The 13,089-nt window shown below is 31.1% G+C and overlaps 5 protein-coding genes and 1 non-coding gene across 6 annotated transcripts; 2 read left to right on the top strand and 4 right to left on the bottom strand.

Annotated features, from left to right (window-relative positions):
* Window positions 1–1,329: 1,329 nt before the first annotated feature.
* On the bottom strand, window positions 1,330–1,402 carry PPL_10515. The gene has a single exon. It is a non-coding gene; the product is annotated as a tRNA-Ala (tRNA).
* Window positions 1,403–1,696: 294 nt separating this feature from the next.
* Window positions 1,697–5,831, top strand: PPL_10514 (uncharacterized protein; the record flags this gene model as incomplete). The annotated part of the gene is made up of 7 exons (XM_020581287.1): window positions 1,697–1,767; window positions 1,848–4,370; window positions 4,437–4,689; window positions 4,760–4,960; window positions 5,016–5,168; window positions 5,237–5,413; window positions 5,475–5,831. 7 exons carry the CDS (start codon window positions 1,697–1,699, stop codon window positions 5,829–5,831), a joined length of 3,735 nt encoding a protein of 1,244 aa, XP_020428074.1.
* Window positions 5,832–5,952: 121 nt separating this feature from the next.
* phg1a (transmembrane 9 family protein) lies at window positions 5,953–8,064 on the bottom strand (the record flags this gene model as incomplete). Its single annotated transcript, XM_020581286.1, has 4 exons — window positions 5,953–6,709; window positions 6,774–7,408; window positions 7,498–7,698; window positions 7,792–8,064. The coding sequence occupies 4 exons, from the start codon at window positions 8,062–8,064 to the stop codon at window positions 5,953–5,955; spliced, it is 1,866 nt and encodes a 621-aa protein (XP_020428073.1).
* Window positions 8,065–9,201: 1,137 nt separating this feature from the next.
* On the top strand, window positions 9,202–9,705 carry PPL_10512 (CDGSH iron-sulfur domain-containing protein; the record flags this gene model as incomplete). Its single annotated transcript, XM_020581285.1, has 2 exons — window positions 9,202–9,469; window positions 9,572–9,705. The coding sequence occupies 2 exons, from the start codon at window positions 9,202–9,204 to the stop codon at window positions 9,703–9,705; spliced, it is 402 nt and encodes a 133-aa protein (XP_020428072.1).
* A 259-nt stretch (window positions 9,706–9,964) lies between these two features.
* On the bottom strand, window positions 9,965–10,357 carry PPL_10511 (uncharacterized protein; the record flags this gene model as incomplete). Its single annotated transcript, XM_020581284.1, has 1 exon — window positions 9,965–10,357. One exon carries the CDS (start codon window positions 10,355–10,357, stop codon window positions 9,965–9,967), a length of 393 nt encoding a protein of 130 aa, XP_020428071.1.
* A 606-nt stretch (window positions 10,358–10,963) lies between these two features.
* PPL_10510 (uncharacterized protein) lies at window positions 10,964–12,789 on the bottom strand (the record flags this gene model as incomplete). The annotated part of the gene is made up of 2 exons (XM_020581283.1): window positions 10,964–11,478; window positions 11,658–12,789. The coding sequence occupies 2 exons, from the start codon at window positions 12,787–12,789 to the stop codon at window positions 10,964–10,966; spliced, it is 1,647 nt and encodes a 548-aa protein (XP_020428070.1).
* Window positions 12,790–13,089: the final 300 nt, after the last annotated feature.

Here is a 13,089-nt window from a genome sequence, read left to right as displayed (position 1 = left end):
TTAGCGATAGATTTTTAAAGTTTATCTTAACCAATTCTAATCATAATCTGGAACACTTCACCACAATCGAAATTTTAATTTTTTACTATATCAGTTTTGGGTTTTTTTCAAGCTATCTATTTAAAAAAAAGTTGAACAAGATAGTCTTTAAATCATTGATATTCATTCTTATTATTTGATTTTTTTATTAATGGCAAAGATACAACAGAATCCTTAAATAATTGAATATTTTTTCATATTTGAAACCATTGATTGATTTTTTTTACAACATCAACTCATCGAATTCATTGATCGAACTTGTACTCATAAGGAAGTTGCATAACTACAAAGAATTTTTGCAAGTTTAGATTCAATTACATTGAAGTGTGGAACAGTAAAAAGGAGTAAGCTTTCTAGGTGCCACTGCATACTTCATTGATTGTTCTTTCAAATCTAACAAGGTTCGATTGGTATTGGAACCTACTGCAGGAATTAAAGATGGAAAATCTCTCTCCAATATTATTATGGGAGCATTATTCTATTAACCCAAAATAGAGAATCAGATGTCTCTATTTCTTATGTAATATATAATGTTTTTAAAAAAAATTTTAAATTTTATTTTAAATATATTTGTAATCTTTTATATATATACTCTTTTTATACATATAGTATTTGTGTTCAGTGATGAGTTTGTTTTTGCTTAGTTTTCTTTTATCACTTCAGAAATATTGCACAGTTAATTTTTGTTTTTTATTTTTTATATTTTTTTTTAAAATGGTAAATGTTTCAATTTTTTTCTAATAATTAATCTTTCAAAGATCTATCTTAGAATATATTTATTAGTTTCTATAACAAATAAATGTATTACTGTTTGATATTTTGAAACCTCTGTCCGTTTTCACAGATTTTTGCTGTATTATTATTAATATTATTATTATTGTTATTAGTTATTATTAATTAATAAGTTGAGTAGTATTAGAATAGAATAGATCTAACAGTAGTTGCGTGTTGATGAACAACAGTATAACGTGGTGGCACTTAGTTGGAATAATTTAGATTCCAATCAGATTTAAATTTACGTGTTATTTCAGAGCAATCGACAGTGATTCCTTGGGAGATAGAATTAGTGATTGTGAAGTTAAACTTGTGGTAATAGGCATCGATTAATTTGGTGTAATGAGTGACTGCTCTTTTGACGGTATTTTCCAGCTTGTAATGGGTACCATCACCAAACATTTCATAGGACAGCGCCTGCCATTACGAATCTGTGAGTTCTGTGTTGACACCTTCAACAATCTTTGTTTGAAAATATGCGCGCATCCTGCGCTTTTAAGGGCAAAGAATTTTATATGGACTAGAAGGGTATCGATCCCTTTACCTCTCGCATGCTAAGCGAGCGCTCTACCATCTGAGCTACAAGCCCGTTGTTGTAGGATAATTTTCCTTTTAATAATTTAAAATTTTACTTTAATTTTAAAAATTAATATGTTTTTTCTCTTTAAGAACAAATATTTTTTAATATAAATCATTTTTTCTAAACTATTAAACTATTTTTGGATTTTTTTCAACATATATATATGTTTTAAATTTTCTTTGAATTTTCAATAGATTGGCTCATTTTAAACCAAAATAAAAAATTGTAATTTAGAATTTCGTTTTACTTTTTTTTTTGATTGTTTATTTATTTATTACTTACAACCACTATTATATATTCTTAATGTCTACAACTTCAATTAATTTCAATGTAAAGATATCCGGTATTTTAATTGAACTACATTCTAAAGAATAGTAAGATATCTAAATGAAAAAGAAAACTCTTTTATTTTAAATCAATGTATTGATTAAATTTTTCGAAAATCATTCAATAGTAAGAATCTTTTGTTTCAATGTGATATCGGTGGTCTAAAGAAATTCACTTGCTCAAAAGATGTACATAGTTGCTCATCGTTTGACTTTGAAGATGAGTTTGAAATGAGTTGTATTCTAGCGATCGATCAGTTGCAATCACTGAAATTCAAATGGACCGTCTCAGAGAGTGGTAAACTATTCGATAACATCGTTGGCCAGGGCTCGGTTGACTTTGTTACCGTTGCAACCGGTCCTATTATGCAGTGTTCAAGTCTCATTCATTCAAACAGCGGAACCGTCGTTGGAAATATTACATTCTGGACGTTCATGACACAACTCTCTGACATTGTTGTGTTGCTTCACGATGTGTCGTCTGTCGATATGCCTGTGGAGAGCATCGATGCCAACTGCGGCTATAGAATCGATATATTCGTTGGCAATGAAGATGAAGCTAGTCAAGTCGGTCACTCGAAAGAGACTCGTGGTAAATTGAAATGGAAGAAATCGGAAGCGGTCTATATGCGTGGAGTACCACCACATCAACTCGCAGATTCCAATCTTTTCGTAAAGATACGTAGTATTCATCGAAAAGGTAGGGAAATAACGATTGCCGATTCAAAACTACCATTGATTTCGGTGCTTTCCACTATCTCTTGGAAGAAACAACATCTTCGCGAATCAACGGCGAGCGTCACACAGACTCTGACGATCGATATGAAGAAATCCGGTGTGAATATAGGCAAGATGAAAATGACACTGAGCATCGACGGTGTACCAATGCTCTGTCAACAGATAAAGACACTCAACAAAGATCGTAACAATCTCAATCCCTATCAAACCGATGCTATTGCTAATAACAATCATCGTTCTTCTTTTGCGGCTGGTGGTAGAAACACACCTTGGGGAATCAACAGAATCTCCAAGCAAATGTCAGAAGCCAATCTTCTTGCACTCGTCAAGGAAAGAAAAGATATCGATCCACTGTTTACACCTGCAAGTAAATCTACACTTGAAAAAGCACTGGTTCTTCCACCGGCACCACCGACAAACTTGGCAATTCACTACGATCGTCAGAAATCACCAAGAGACACCAGTACTGGCTACGACCCAAACTTGGAACTACCAGTGGTAAGAAAGATTCAACTGAATCATATAAAATCATATGCAGTGATAAGAGCAATACTTTGTTTGTATTCAAACAATGTCGCCAAACCACATGATGTTACGATCGATGAGAAACGTGTTGGTCCAATGGTAAGAGATGCATTTGGTTTGACACAGGAGCAATACGATGAGGTTTCCTCAAAGATTATGGAGTATTCGCCGGTAGATGTAACTGCAGCCGAGTTACAACTTCGATATGCTTGGCGTGACAATCATCCTCTCTATCGATCCGAGCAGTTTCGTGATCCCGACGGTCATGAAAAGTGGAAACACGATGAGATTCAACAGATTTCAAAGTTGTTGGCTGACAGTCAGGTCAAGGTGTCAAAGCCATCGGTTCGTGATATCTTTGGATCGACTTTGAAACGACACACTCTCAATGCACAAGATTCTGATAATAATAACGACAATGACGGTGGTGGCATACATCGTGGATACAAAGAACTCGTTCGTCACTTTGTCGATTCGACTCAAGGCGAACTACCAGAGAGTAACAACAATCGATTCCTCCCACTCAAACCCGATATCATTCCACAGAAGAGTCATGATAACAACTTTACACTGAAACCGGAATTCTCTTGGATTCTCAAAGAATATTGTCATATCTATGGAATAAGAGATTTCTATAGAAATTTGGTTGTTTTCTCTATTTTATCGGAGCGTTTCGATGATTCCGTTGTACAGCTGAATGCAATCTATGGTTGTTTCGGTAAATTGATAGAGATTCAAAAGAATCATCCAAAGTCATTGACCATCAAAGAGGAAGCAAAGTTTCACAAGATTTGCAACAATCTGTTGGAACAGCTACAACATCGTCTATCACACTACAGACTTTGTTTCAAACCAGAAGAGAATGTAAGACTTCATAAACAAAGTGGTACCGCTGCTCTATCGATGGTGCTGCGTCTGATGGACAAGATAATACGTTCGATGGATTGGAAGAATATGGTACTTTCGAAAATGGTAAAGTCATCACTGATCGAAGCAACCGAGAAGGAATATCGAATTCATCGTAGTCGTTATGAATATCTATTGGCAGAGGGTAGTAGTAACGATAATAACAATAACAATGACTGTGTTGAGATATTCGCATTATCATTGGCAATTGCTGATATTTGCAAGTGGTTAGACGATGACTTTAATCTCTACAACCAAGTTACCAATAGCTATCTAGACAAGGAATTACACATTCAAATCGTCATTGAAACATTTGTCAAATTCATCAACAGTGATCTATCTTTGATTGCACAGAAATTCATGCATATCGATGTTAGAAACAATCAGAAATTGGAAACACCTGCCTGGCTGACTGGTATACTTGTTGAACTTGTACCTAAAATGATAGAATTTAATCAAAAGACAACTAGTTTTATTAAAAAGTAAGTAAATTATAATTATTTAAAATTGGTTAATTCTAATTTTTATTATTTTTTTTAAATATCAAGGATAATGTTACCATTAGATCAGAATCTATCGTTCTTTTCAGGAAATTTTGTGTTGAGTAGTGTAAATCTGCTAGAGAGATTCATTGAATCAATCATAAAGAAACAAGACTGGGCACCCAATGGTAAAGACATTTCACATACCTCTGCACCCATAGACCTTTTCACTTATATTTGGCAATGTTATAAATCAATTAAATTTGTTGAAGATAAATTATCATTCCAAGTACCTGTACTTTTAAAATCATTTGGTGTTGTAAGTTATTTATGAATTTAGAAAAAAAAAAACAAACGATAATAATTAACCAACTTTTTCAAAAACTTAGCAATTGGATAATACATTTTATCTTTATATAAAAGGATTAAGATTGAATATGCTATCGGAATTGGATAAGAATCATCAAATGTTTGTAACAACAACAATTGACAATGCTCTTAGTTCAAAGAAAAAGGCATCGACTCTTTTGACTTTATTATTGGATAATAAACCGATTATACCAATGTCAACTATTTTTATAACTGAAAAGGTAATTTATTAAAAAAATTATTAAACCATAACTAATTATCCATTTTCTTTATTAGATGTGTTTACAAATAAATGATATAGATGAAGCAAGAGGATTATTGGATGAATTTGATTTGGATAATGATGGTATTTTCGGAGATTCATTCAGAGATTTATTTAAATATCTTAAGTTCCATTGGAAATCATTAATAGCTTATTTCTGTTATTTGGTAAATATATCATTACTTTTTTTCTGTTACCATTCAATTTTTTTTATTAATAATATTGTTATTTTTAGATGGATTATAAAATTAAACCAATGGTTTGTAACATATTATATGGAAAGGAAATTATAAGTAAAGATTTAGAATCATTTATAGCCTTCCTAGATTCACATATCAAAGTTTGTTATGTAATTTTATATCCAAGATTATTCAAAAAATTCTTGAAATATTTATTTAAAATGATTATAATTGTAAGTAAAAAATTTAAATCAATAGAGATAACTTAAATATTAATAATTTATTTTAATTTAGAATATTATAAATGTACTATTACCAAAAACCTATAACAAAAAGATATGGACTTTGAAAATACTTTCAAATATCGAAGTGTTGATAGATAATATTATTTATATATTCCATGTCAGTTCAAATGAAGGTTTGACATTTGCATACATCAAGAAAGAACTACGAAGAGTTCATTCCATCATTGAATTATTTTCATTCTCTGTCGATCAACTCAAACAATACTACAGAATGTTGGTCGAATCACAGAAACTAATGAATATAAAGCAAACCACCAACTCTTCGGATTGTCTAAAAGTAATGGAATATTTCAAAGATGATAAAGATATGGATCAATTCTTAAAGAAAATTGCAAAAGTTAAATAAAACTGTAATAATTAATAATTTCTTTAAATGTTTGATTTTTTTTTTATTTGAATATATTTTTTTTAAATGTTTAAATTATTTTGTAAAAAAAAATAAATGGTATATATTGTTTTTCTGTTTTCTAATTGATATGGATACTACTGTAAATCTTTCTTACGAACCAATGGCAAGCGTAGAAACCAATTGCACCGGTCATGACAAAGAATGTGGAAGCCATAATCAAAGAGTATCCAAAGTATAACATAATAGATACAAACTTGGTGATTTGCAAGTGTTTAAAGAAGTAAATAAAATATAAGAACATAAAGAGTGCGGATGCACCAGAGGTCAAGAACGATCTCCACCACCAGTGGTAGTCTTCGGCACAGAGCTGGAAGTAACACATTACAATGGTAATCTCGGCGGATGTTACAACCAAAATGATTAATACGATAAAGAGGAAACCAAAGATGTAGTAGAGTTGATTGTCCCAGACGGCCGATAAAATAAAGTAGAGTTCGATGAATACCGCTCCGAATGGAAGGATAGCTCCCATCAAAATAGAGAGTGCAGGCTTCATGTACCAGATTTGATCGGGAATTTGACGTGGAATTTGATTGGTACGTACCGGATCTTGTGGGACTGGCTTCTTAAAGGCGAAATAACTTCCAGTGAATGCCAATGGTACAGAGATACCGAACCACATTGCAATCAACGATAAGAAAGTGGTGAATGGAATGGCTGCTGACGATCCATAACCTCTCAACATCATGTTGATAATAAAGAAAATAAAGAAAATGAAACCTGGGAAACCGAATGCTGTATTAATTGTATTTCTCTTCCAATTGGTTCCTTTGAAAGAAACGTATGCTCTTGTTGAGAAATATCCTGCAAACATACTGAATTAAGTTTGTTAAAAAAGTTAATAAAAGAAAATCTAATGTTATAGATAGATTAACTTACGCCATAATAACAAATAATACAACTAATGAAGTTTGTAAACTACCAATGTTGGCTGGTGAAAGGAATCCGAGAATGGCAAACAACATGGTGATGATGGTCATGGCAAACACTTGGACACCACTACCAACCAAGACAGAGAGAATCATTGGGTGAGTTGGTGGACGGAATACATCACCGTGAATCATCTTCCAACCGGTCTCCTCTGGTTCGTCAGAGGCATCGATCGAGTTGTACTTTCTAAAGTCGGCCTTCAATGTTCTCATCATGATGAGTGCAACCATAACAGTCAAGAAAAAGACGATCATCAAGGAATTGAGGATCGAGAACCAATGGAAACGAACCGATTGTTCATTGGGTTTCAAGTAGGTGTCCCAACGCTTCTCCCAACGAGTTTCACTCTTTTGGAAGGTGACAGAGTATGTCCAAAGAATGAAACTGTCCTTGTCGACTATTTGGCTGCCATCGGTGGAAGCTGGACAATTCAAATCCTTTTCGTATCCCTTTGGACTTGCACCTGTATATTCAACACTGCTTGGTTCAACAACGAATCCAACAACATTATAATCGTCGGCACCCGGAGCTTGATGGTAATGAATTACTATTTTAAAATGATTATTAACAAAGATTCCTTCTTGCTATAAATAATTTAATTAATTATTATATTAATATATTTTGTTATTCTAATAGGTTGTTCACATTTTGGTAAAATTTTAGATATACATACACCATCTCTACCAACAAAACCTATATCGAATCCAGGTTGATGTGCTTCAAGTTCAGATTGACGTGCGGGTAGACCATCGAATAACCAATGAGCTCTATATCCCTGTTTGATTCTATCTTGTAAAGTCTTTGTCTGATCTGCAGTGAGAATTGGTTCACATTTTGTATCTTGATATCCATTGATAACTGTACATGGTTGTTCCTCTAAGAATTTAAACTATTGTTTGTTTGATAGGTTGATTGATATTATGTTAATCTTTGTATTGTTATCTATTGATTGATTGATTTCACTTACTCTGAATAAAGAACTTTCAATGACATCACCAAGTAAGATTTCACCTAGATTCTCACTTTCATAATCTTTTTTGTCTGGTTGACAAACCGGCAATTTATAGTATTCATATGGAATTTGAGTATGTACAGAGGTGATCTTGTTCACTTGGATAGTGTAATTCTGATTTGCTTTGTAGGTCTTTGCTAAACCCGGTAGGTATGCATTGCACTGTTCGCACAACACTATCAGTGCAATGAGTAGTACAAACAACGATCTATTCTTATAACTAAACATATCTGTTTGTACTTCTATTTTTTTTTACTATTTATTTTATAAAAAAGAAAAAGAATATAAATATTTTGTTTATTATCTTAAAATTTTTGTTATTATCTTAAAAAAATTTTGATTTTTATTTGATTATCTAGATAACAAAAAAAAAAAAAAACCTAAAAACCTAAACTATAAATAAATAAATAATATAGAGAACAATAAACAATAGACAATTGTTGACAATATAAATATTTAAGTTTTTATGATTGGTTGTTTGTTGGGGTGTTGGGGTTTACACAAACAAAAACATAAATAAATAAAAAAGTCAAAATTGGTAAACTAACTGTGAACTTTGATATGTTAAGCTTATATTATATTGATAAAGTTATATAATACTATATTTTTATAATCTAATCTTATATTATATAAGATTAGAAACTGAAATTGAGATTGAAATTGAAATTGAAATTGAAATATGATTGATTTAGATCTTTGTTATCTATGTTTTTTTATTATTCTAAAGATATTATAAATGGTTGTTGTTTAAGATGATACTTACAATTACAACTAACTAAATATATAATTAAAAGAAGAAGAACTGTCGTGTGAAGAGTTTTGGGTAATTAATTATTTTTATTTTTTATTTTTTTTATTTTTGCTGCGCAAAAAAAAACCACGTTTGAAAAACTAACTTTTCTTCCACTTGTACTTTTTTTTTTTTTTGAAAAATAAAATTTTATTTATTTATAATTTATTTTATTATTATTATAAAAAGTGACACTACTGGTGTCCAGAGATTTGATTCTTAATTATATGATAAAAATTCAATGAGTACAAAAATGGTAGTCTGTTTATTATTATGACCAAGTTCACAATAAATATAAACTTTGTTGTTGGAAAAAATTAAATTTTGTTTTAAATATTTATATCTAGATCAGTTAAGATTTTATTCGACAATCATAAAATATGAAAGAATTATTTAAATTGTGATTTTTTGATTGTGTTGGACCTCAAAGTTTTTTTTTTTAATTTTTAAAATACTTTTTTTATTTTTCTTAATTTTTTTTAACAAACCATCAAGTTCAGATCATTTAATTTTTTTAATTAAAAATTTGATTGTATTGTATTTATTATAAAGAAAAGAAGAAAGAAAGAAAGAAAATGTCTGAATCACAAGTACCAGCAAAGCAATGGGATATTGCACCAGAGAACTTCTCACTACAAGGACCAATCAAGGTCGATGTCTCCGAGGGTGACAAGTGGATCTGCCGTTGCGGTCACTCAAAGAACTACCCATACTGCGACAGCTCTCACAAGGAGTACAATCAACAACACTTCACTTCGTTCAGTCCATTGAAAGTCGCTCAAGAGCAAGACAAAGTTGTTTGGGTCTGTCGTTGTGGACACTCTAAAGATGCTCCATTCTGCGGTAAGTTTGTTATTTAGCATTTGATCATCAACAACAATAATAATAATAATAATACTTATTCAATTTAATTAAAACATACATAAACATAAATATACACATTAGATGGTACACATAATACTCTCCGTAAAATTAAAGAAAAAGAAGCAAATCAAATTCAATCTTATCTTATTTGGGGTGGTCTTACAACAGTTCTAGCTTGTGTATTCGTTGGTGCTGCTAACTATCTCAGTAAATAAATACTTATACTTTTTAACAATATAATATAATATAAGAGGCAATAAGTAATAAGTTTGTATGAAAAATAGAACGTTTAATGTGAATTAATTAGAAAATAATTAATAATTTATTTATTACAAAAATGTTTTAAAAAACAACATGTTGGAATATTTATATATATGTGTGTAAGGTAAATACATTTGGATTGGTTGGTTTGGTTGGTTTGGTTGGAAAAAGTTTGTTATTTTATATTGTTGATTTGTATATATATATGGTAGTTTAATATCTATTTAATAATTTATTGTGATGAGATTTCTTTTCTTTTCTGTGTTTGCAGCAACAGTAGATACCACCACCAATGCATGCACAGACACTGAGACCCAGAATCGGAATGAGAACTGCCAGGAGAATGACCAATCTTTTAGTGGCTTTGAGAGAACACTCATCACAGACCAGAGTACTATTGTTATTGATAACACCTATTTCTTTGTCATCGCAAACGAATTTATACCATTTATTGGCATCCTTGATTTTTCCAGAGCACGATGGAACACCATTGACCATTTGTCCGATACAACATTCGTCATACTCGTCATCATCGGCTCTTGCATTCGATATAAATAATAATTGTATTAATATTAAACAAATTGTAATTTTATATATGATATTCATTTTGTTTGTTTTTTCTATATTATATATGTTGTAATAATTGTAATTTCTTGTTTTTCTTGTTGAATTGTAATAATAAACAATGATGATGATGTGTATATTTATATTTAATTGAATTCATTATATTCATATTATTATTATTAATTTTTTGTTATATTAATATTTAAATTTATTTTTGTTTTAGTTTTAGTTTCTCAAGAACAGACGATTTCACTATTTTTGTAACCAACAGAATAAAACAGGTTATATGATCATATAAAAAAAAAATATAAGTTGAAAAATGTGGGTGTTTATTTTTTTTAAAAGGGTAACATTCATTTTTCATTCATGGAATTTTTAAGTCTATAACCCTTAATTTTCATCATCACGATTTCTTTACGAGTCGATTCTATTTATTTTTGTAAACCATATTTGTGTCATCTGGACGGTTCTACCCTTATAAGATTGCACAAAAATAATAATAGTAGTGGTTAAAAAAAGAAAAAGAATGAACTTTAAAGTTTAAGTTTTAAATATAATTAATTTAAAGAAAATATTAAATAAATAAAATAATAATTTTTTTTTTGAAAATTAAATAAATAAATAAGTTTAATTTGGTTTAATTTAGTTTTAGTTTATACCACCAACTTTATAATTAATATCATTGTCATCGTCATCATCAGTGTTATCAATTCCATAACCATCTAAAATTGGTTTCTTAATTTCTGCTTCTTCATCGTCGACGACAATTAGCTTGGCAACTTTATCTGGATTAGGGAATATCTTGATGATGACGACAGAGAATATGAATGTTATAAAAATGATACCTGCATTAATCAAGAAGTGCATTCCAGGGAAGTAAATAGGTGATTTACTACTGATAAAGTATGAGAATAAATTCTGTGAGGCAAATGCACCAGCTGCCGATGTGAGTGATGTGATTGATGAGACACCTGAAAGTACAACACCCTGAATATTGGATGGTGTAGCTTTGGAAATGATAGATTGAATCAGATTGATTACAATCAACGAGAATGCTCCAACTACAACAGGAACAGCCCACATATATTGATTTATAGCAAAAGCATAGAAAAAGTGGAATGCAAAACTGGTAAAGAAACATACAGCAACAAGTTTTCTATCGGCTATTATTATTATTATTATTATTATTGTTGTTAGTTTTCATTCAAATGAAAAGATTATCATTTGGCATGTGGTATTTAAAAGAAGATAGTTTGTTTTTCAAACAAATAAACAATTAAAAGTTTTAGTAATTGTTTGATGGAAATAGTTTTCACAACATGAAATTGTAATAATAACTTACAGATGAATTTAAGAACCAATGGAATGATGAAACCACTATATAATACAATAAATACACCTGTTAAACAGGTAACGATCGAGTTTTGTGATGCTCCCCAACCAAATTTGAGTTCGGTGTAATAGTATGATGTGGTTACTGTATCTTGAAGGGTGAATGAAAATGAAATGAATAGAATTGCATAGCAGACTGTGTATTTCGATGACTTGAATAGACCGTAGATCGATTTGAACGGGTTGAGTGAAGCCGATGATTTCGATGCTAGTTGCTCCGGTGACTTTGGCTTTCCGTCGGCATAGCGAATCGAGTTGGTCAGTGGTAGCAATGCGAGGATTGAGATCACCAGGAATGCACCACTTCCATAGACAGCGAATTCATAGGAGTGCTTGATGAGTGCCATCAAGATGAGTGGTCCAACAATCAGTGAGAAACCAAGTCCAACACCCACTGCCATGAACCAAGGTGCACGATCCTCTTTCGAAGTGATATCGGCCAAATATGAGAATGCCACCGATAGCATACCATTGGAGACACCCGAAAGCGTATGGGAAATATAGATTGGAATGATGAATTTCTTCCAGTAGCCCAGACCTATCATGGTGACATCGATAAGCTGGAGGAGTTGGATGATGAATAGGACAATCTTTCGGCCGTATCGATCAGATATACTTCCGAGGAGTGGCGAAAAGATAAAGTTGGCGAGATACGGCATCGAATCGGAAATCGATTTCAAACGGGATGCCTCTGATTCTATCTGGGAGGGAGTGTAATGTGGATTCTTGTAGGAGACATACGAGGTGAATAGAATTGGCAAAAGTATACCGGTGGAAATTACATTGATGAGACCGATGGCAACGAAGATGATAATACCCATTTTGTCTTTGAAAAACGGTTGTTTCCAAAATTTCAGTTTTTCGCCCACACTCGCAGAACTCTGATTGGATTCCACATCGTTATTTGCAGGTGGTTCGAACGATTTGATCATAATGGGTGATGCTTCATCGTCATTGAAACCAGATGCAACTGATGGTAAAATTACATTATTTTGGTGATCATCGCTATTGTTGTTATAAATATTTGATTGATCTGGTGAAATTAAATTTTCATTATAATTTCTATTACTATTATTATACATTATTTTATTTTGTTATGATTTTGTTTCCTACTTTAGGAAATCAATTTGTGTGTTCTTATTGAACACTATTACTATTACACTTTTTTAAATAAATAACTTTTAAATCTTTTATTTAGTTAAACATTTATATTTACTATTGTTTTTTTTTAATATTTTTAAAAAGGTTTAAAATTAGCACAAAATTAATTAATATAGTATAAATAAACTTGAAGTGAAAGAATAATAAACAATGAATTGTATTTTAAACAATTGCTTGACTTTTAGAAAACCAAATAGAGATGATGTTTTGACATCGTCATT

Source organism: Heterostelium album, assembly GCF_000004825.1.
Source record: "Heterostelium album PN500 unplaced genomic scaffold PPL_scaffold14, whole genome shotgun sequence".
Lineage (NCBI taxonomy): Eukaryota > Evosea > Eumycetozoa > Acytosteliales > Acytosteliaceae > Heterostelium > Heterostelium album.
This window is presented reverse-complemented; position numbering and strand designations above follow the sequence as displayed.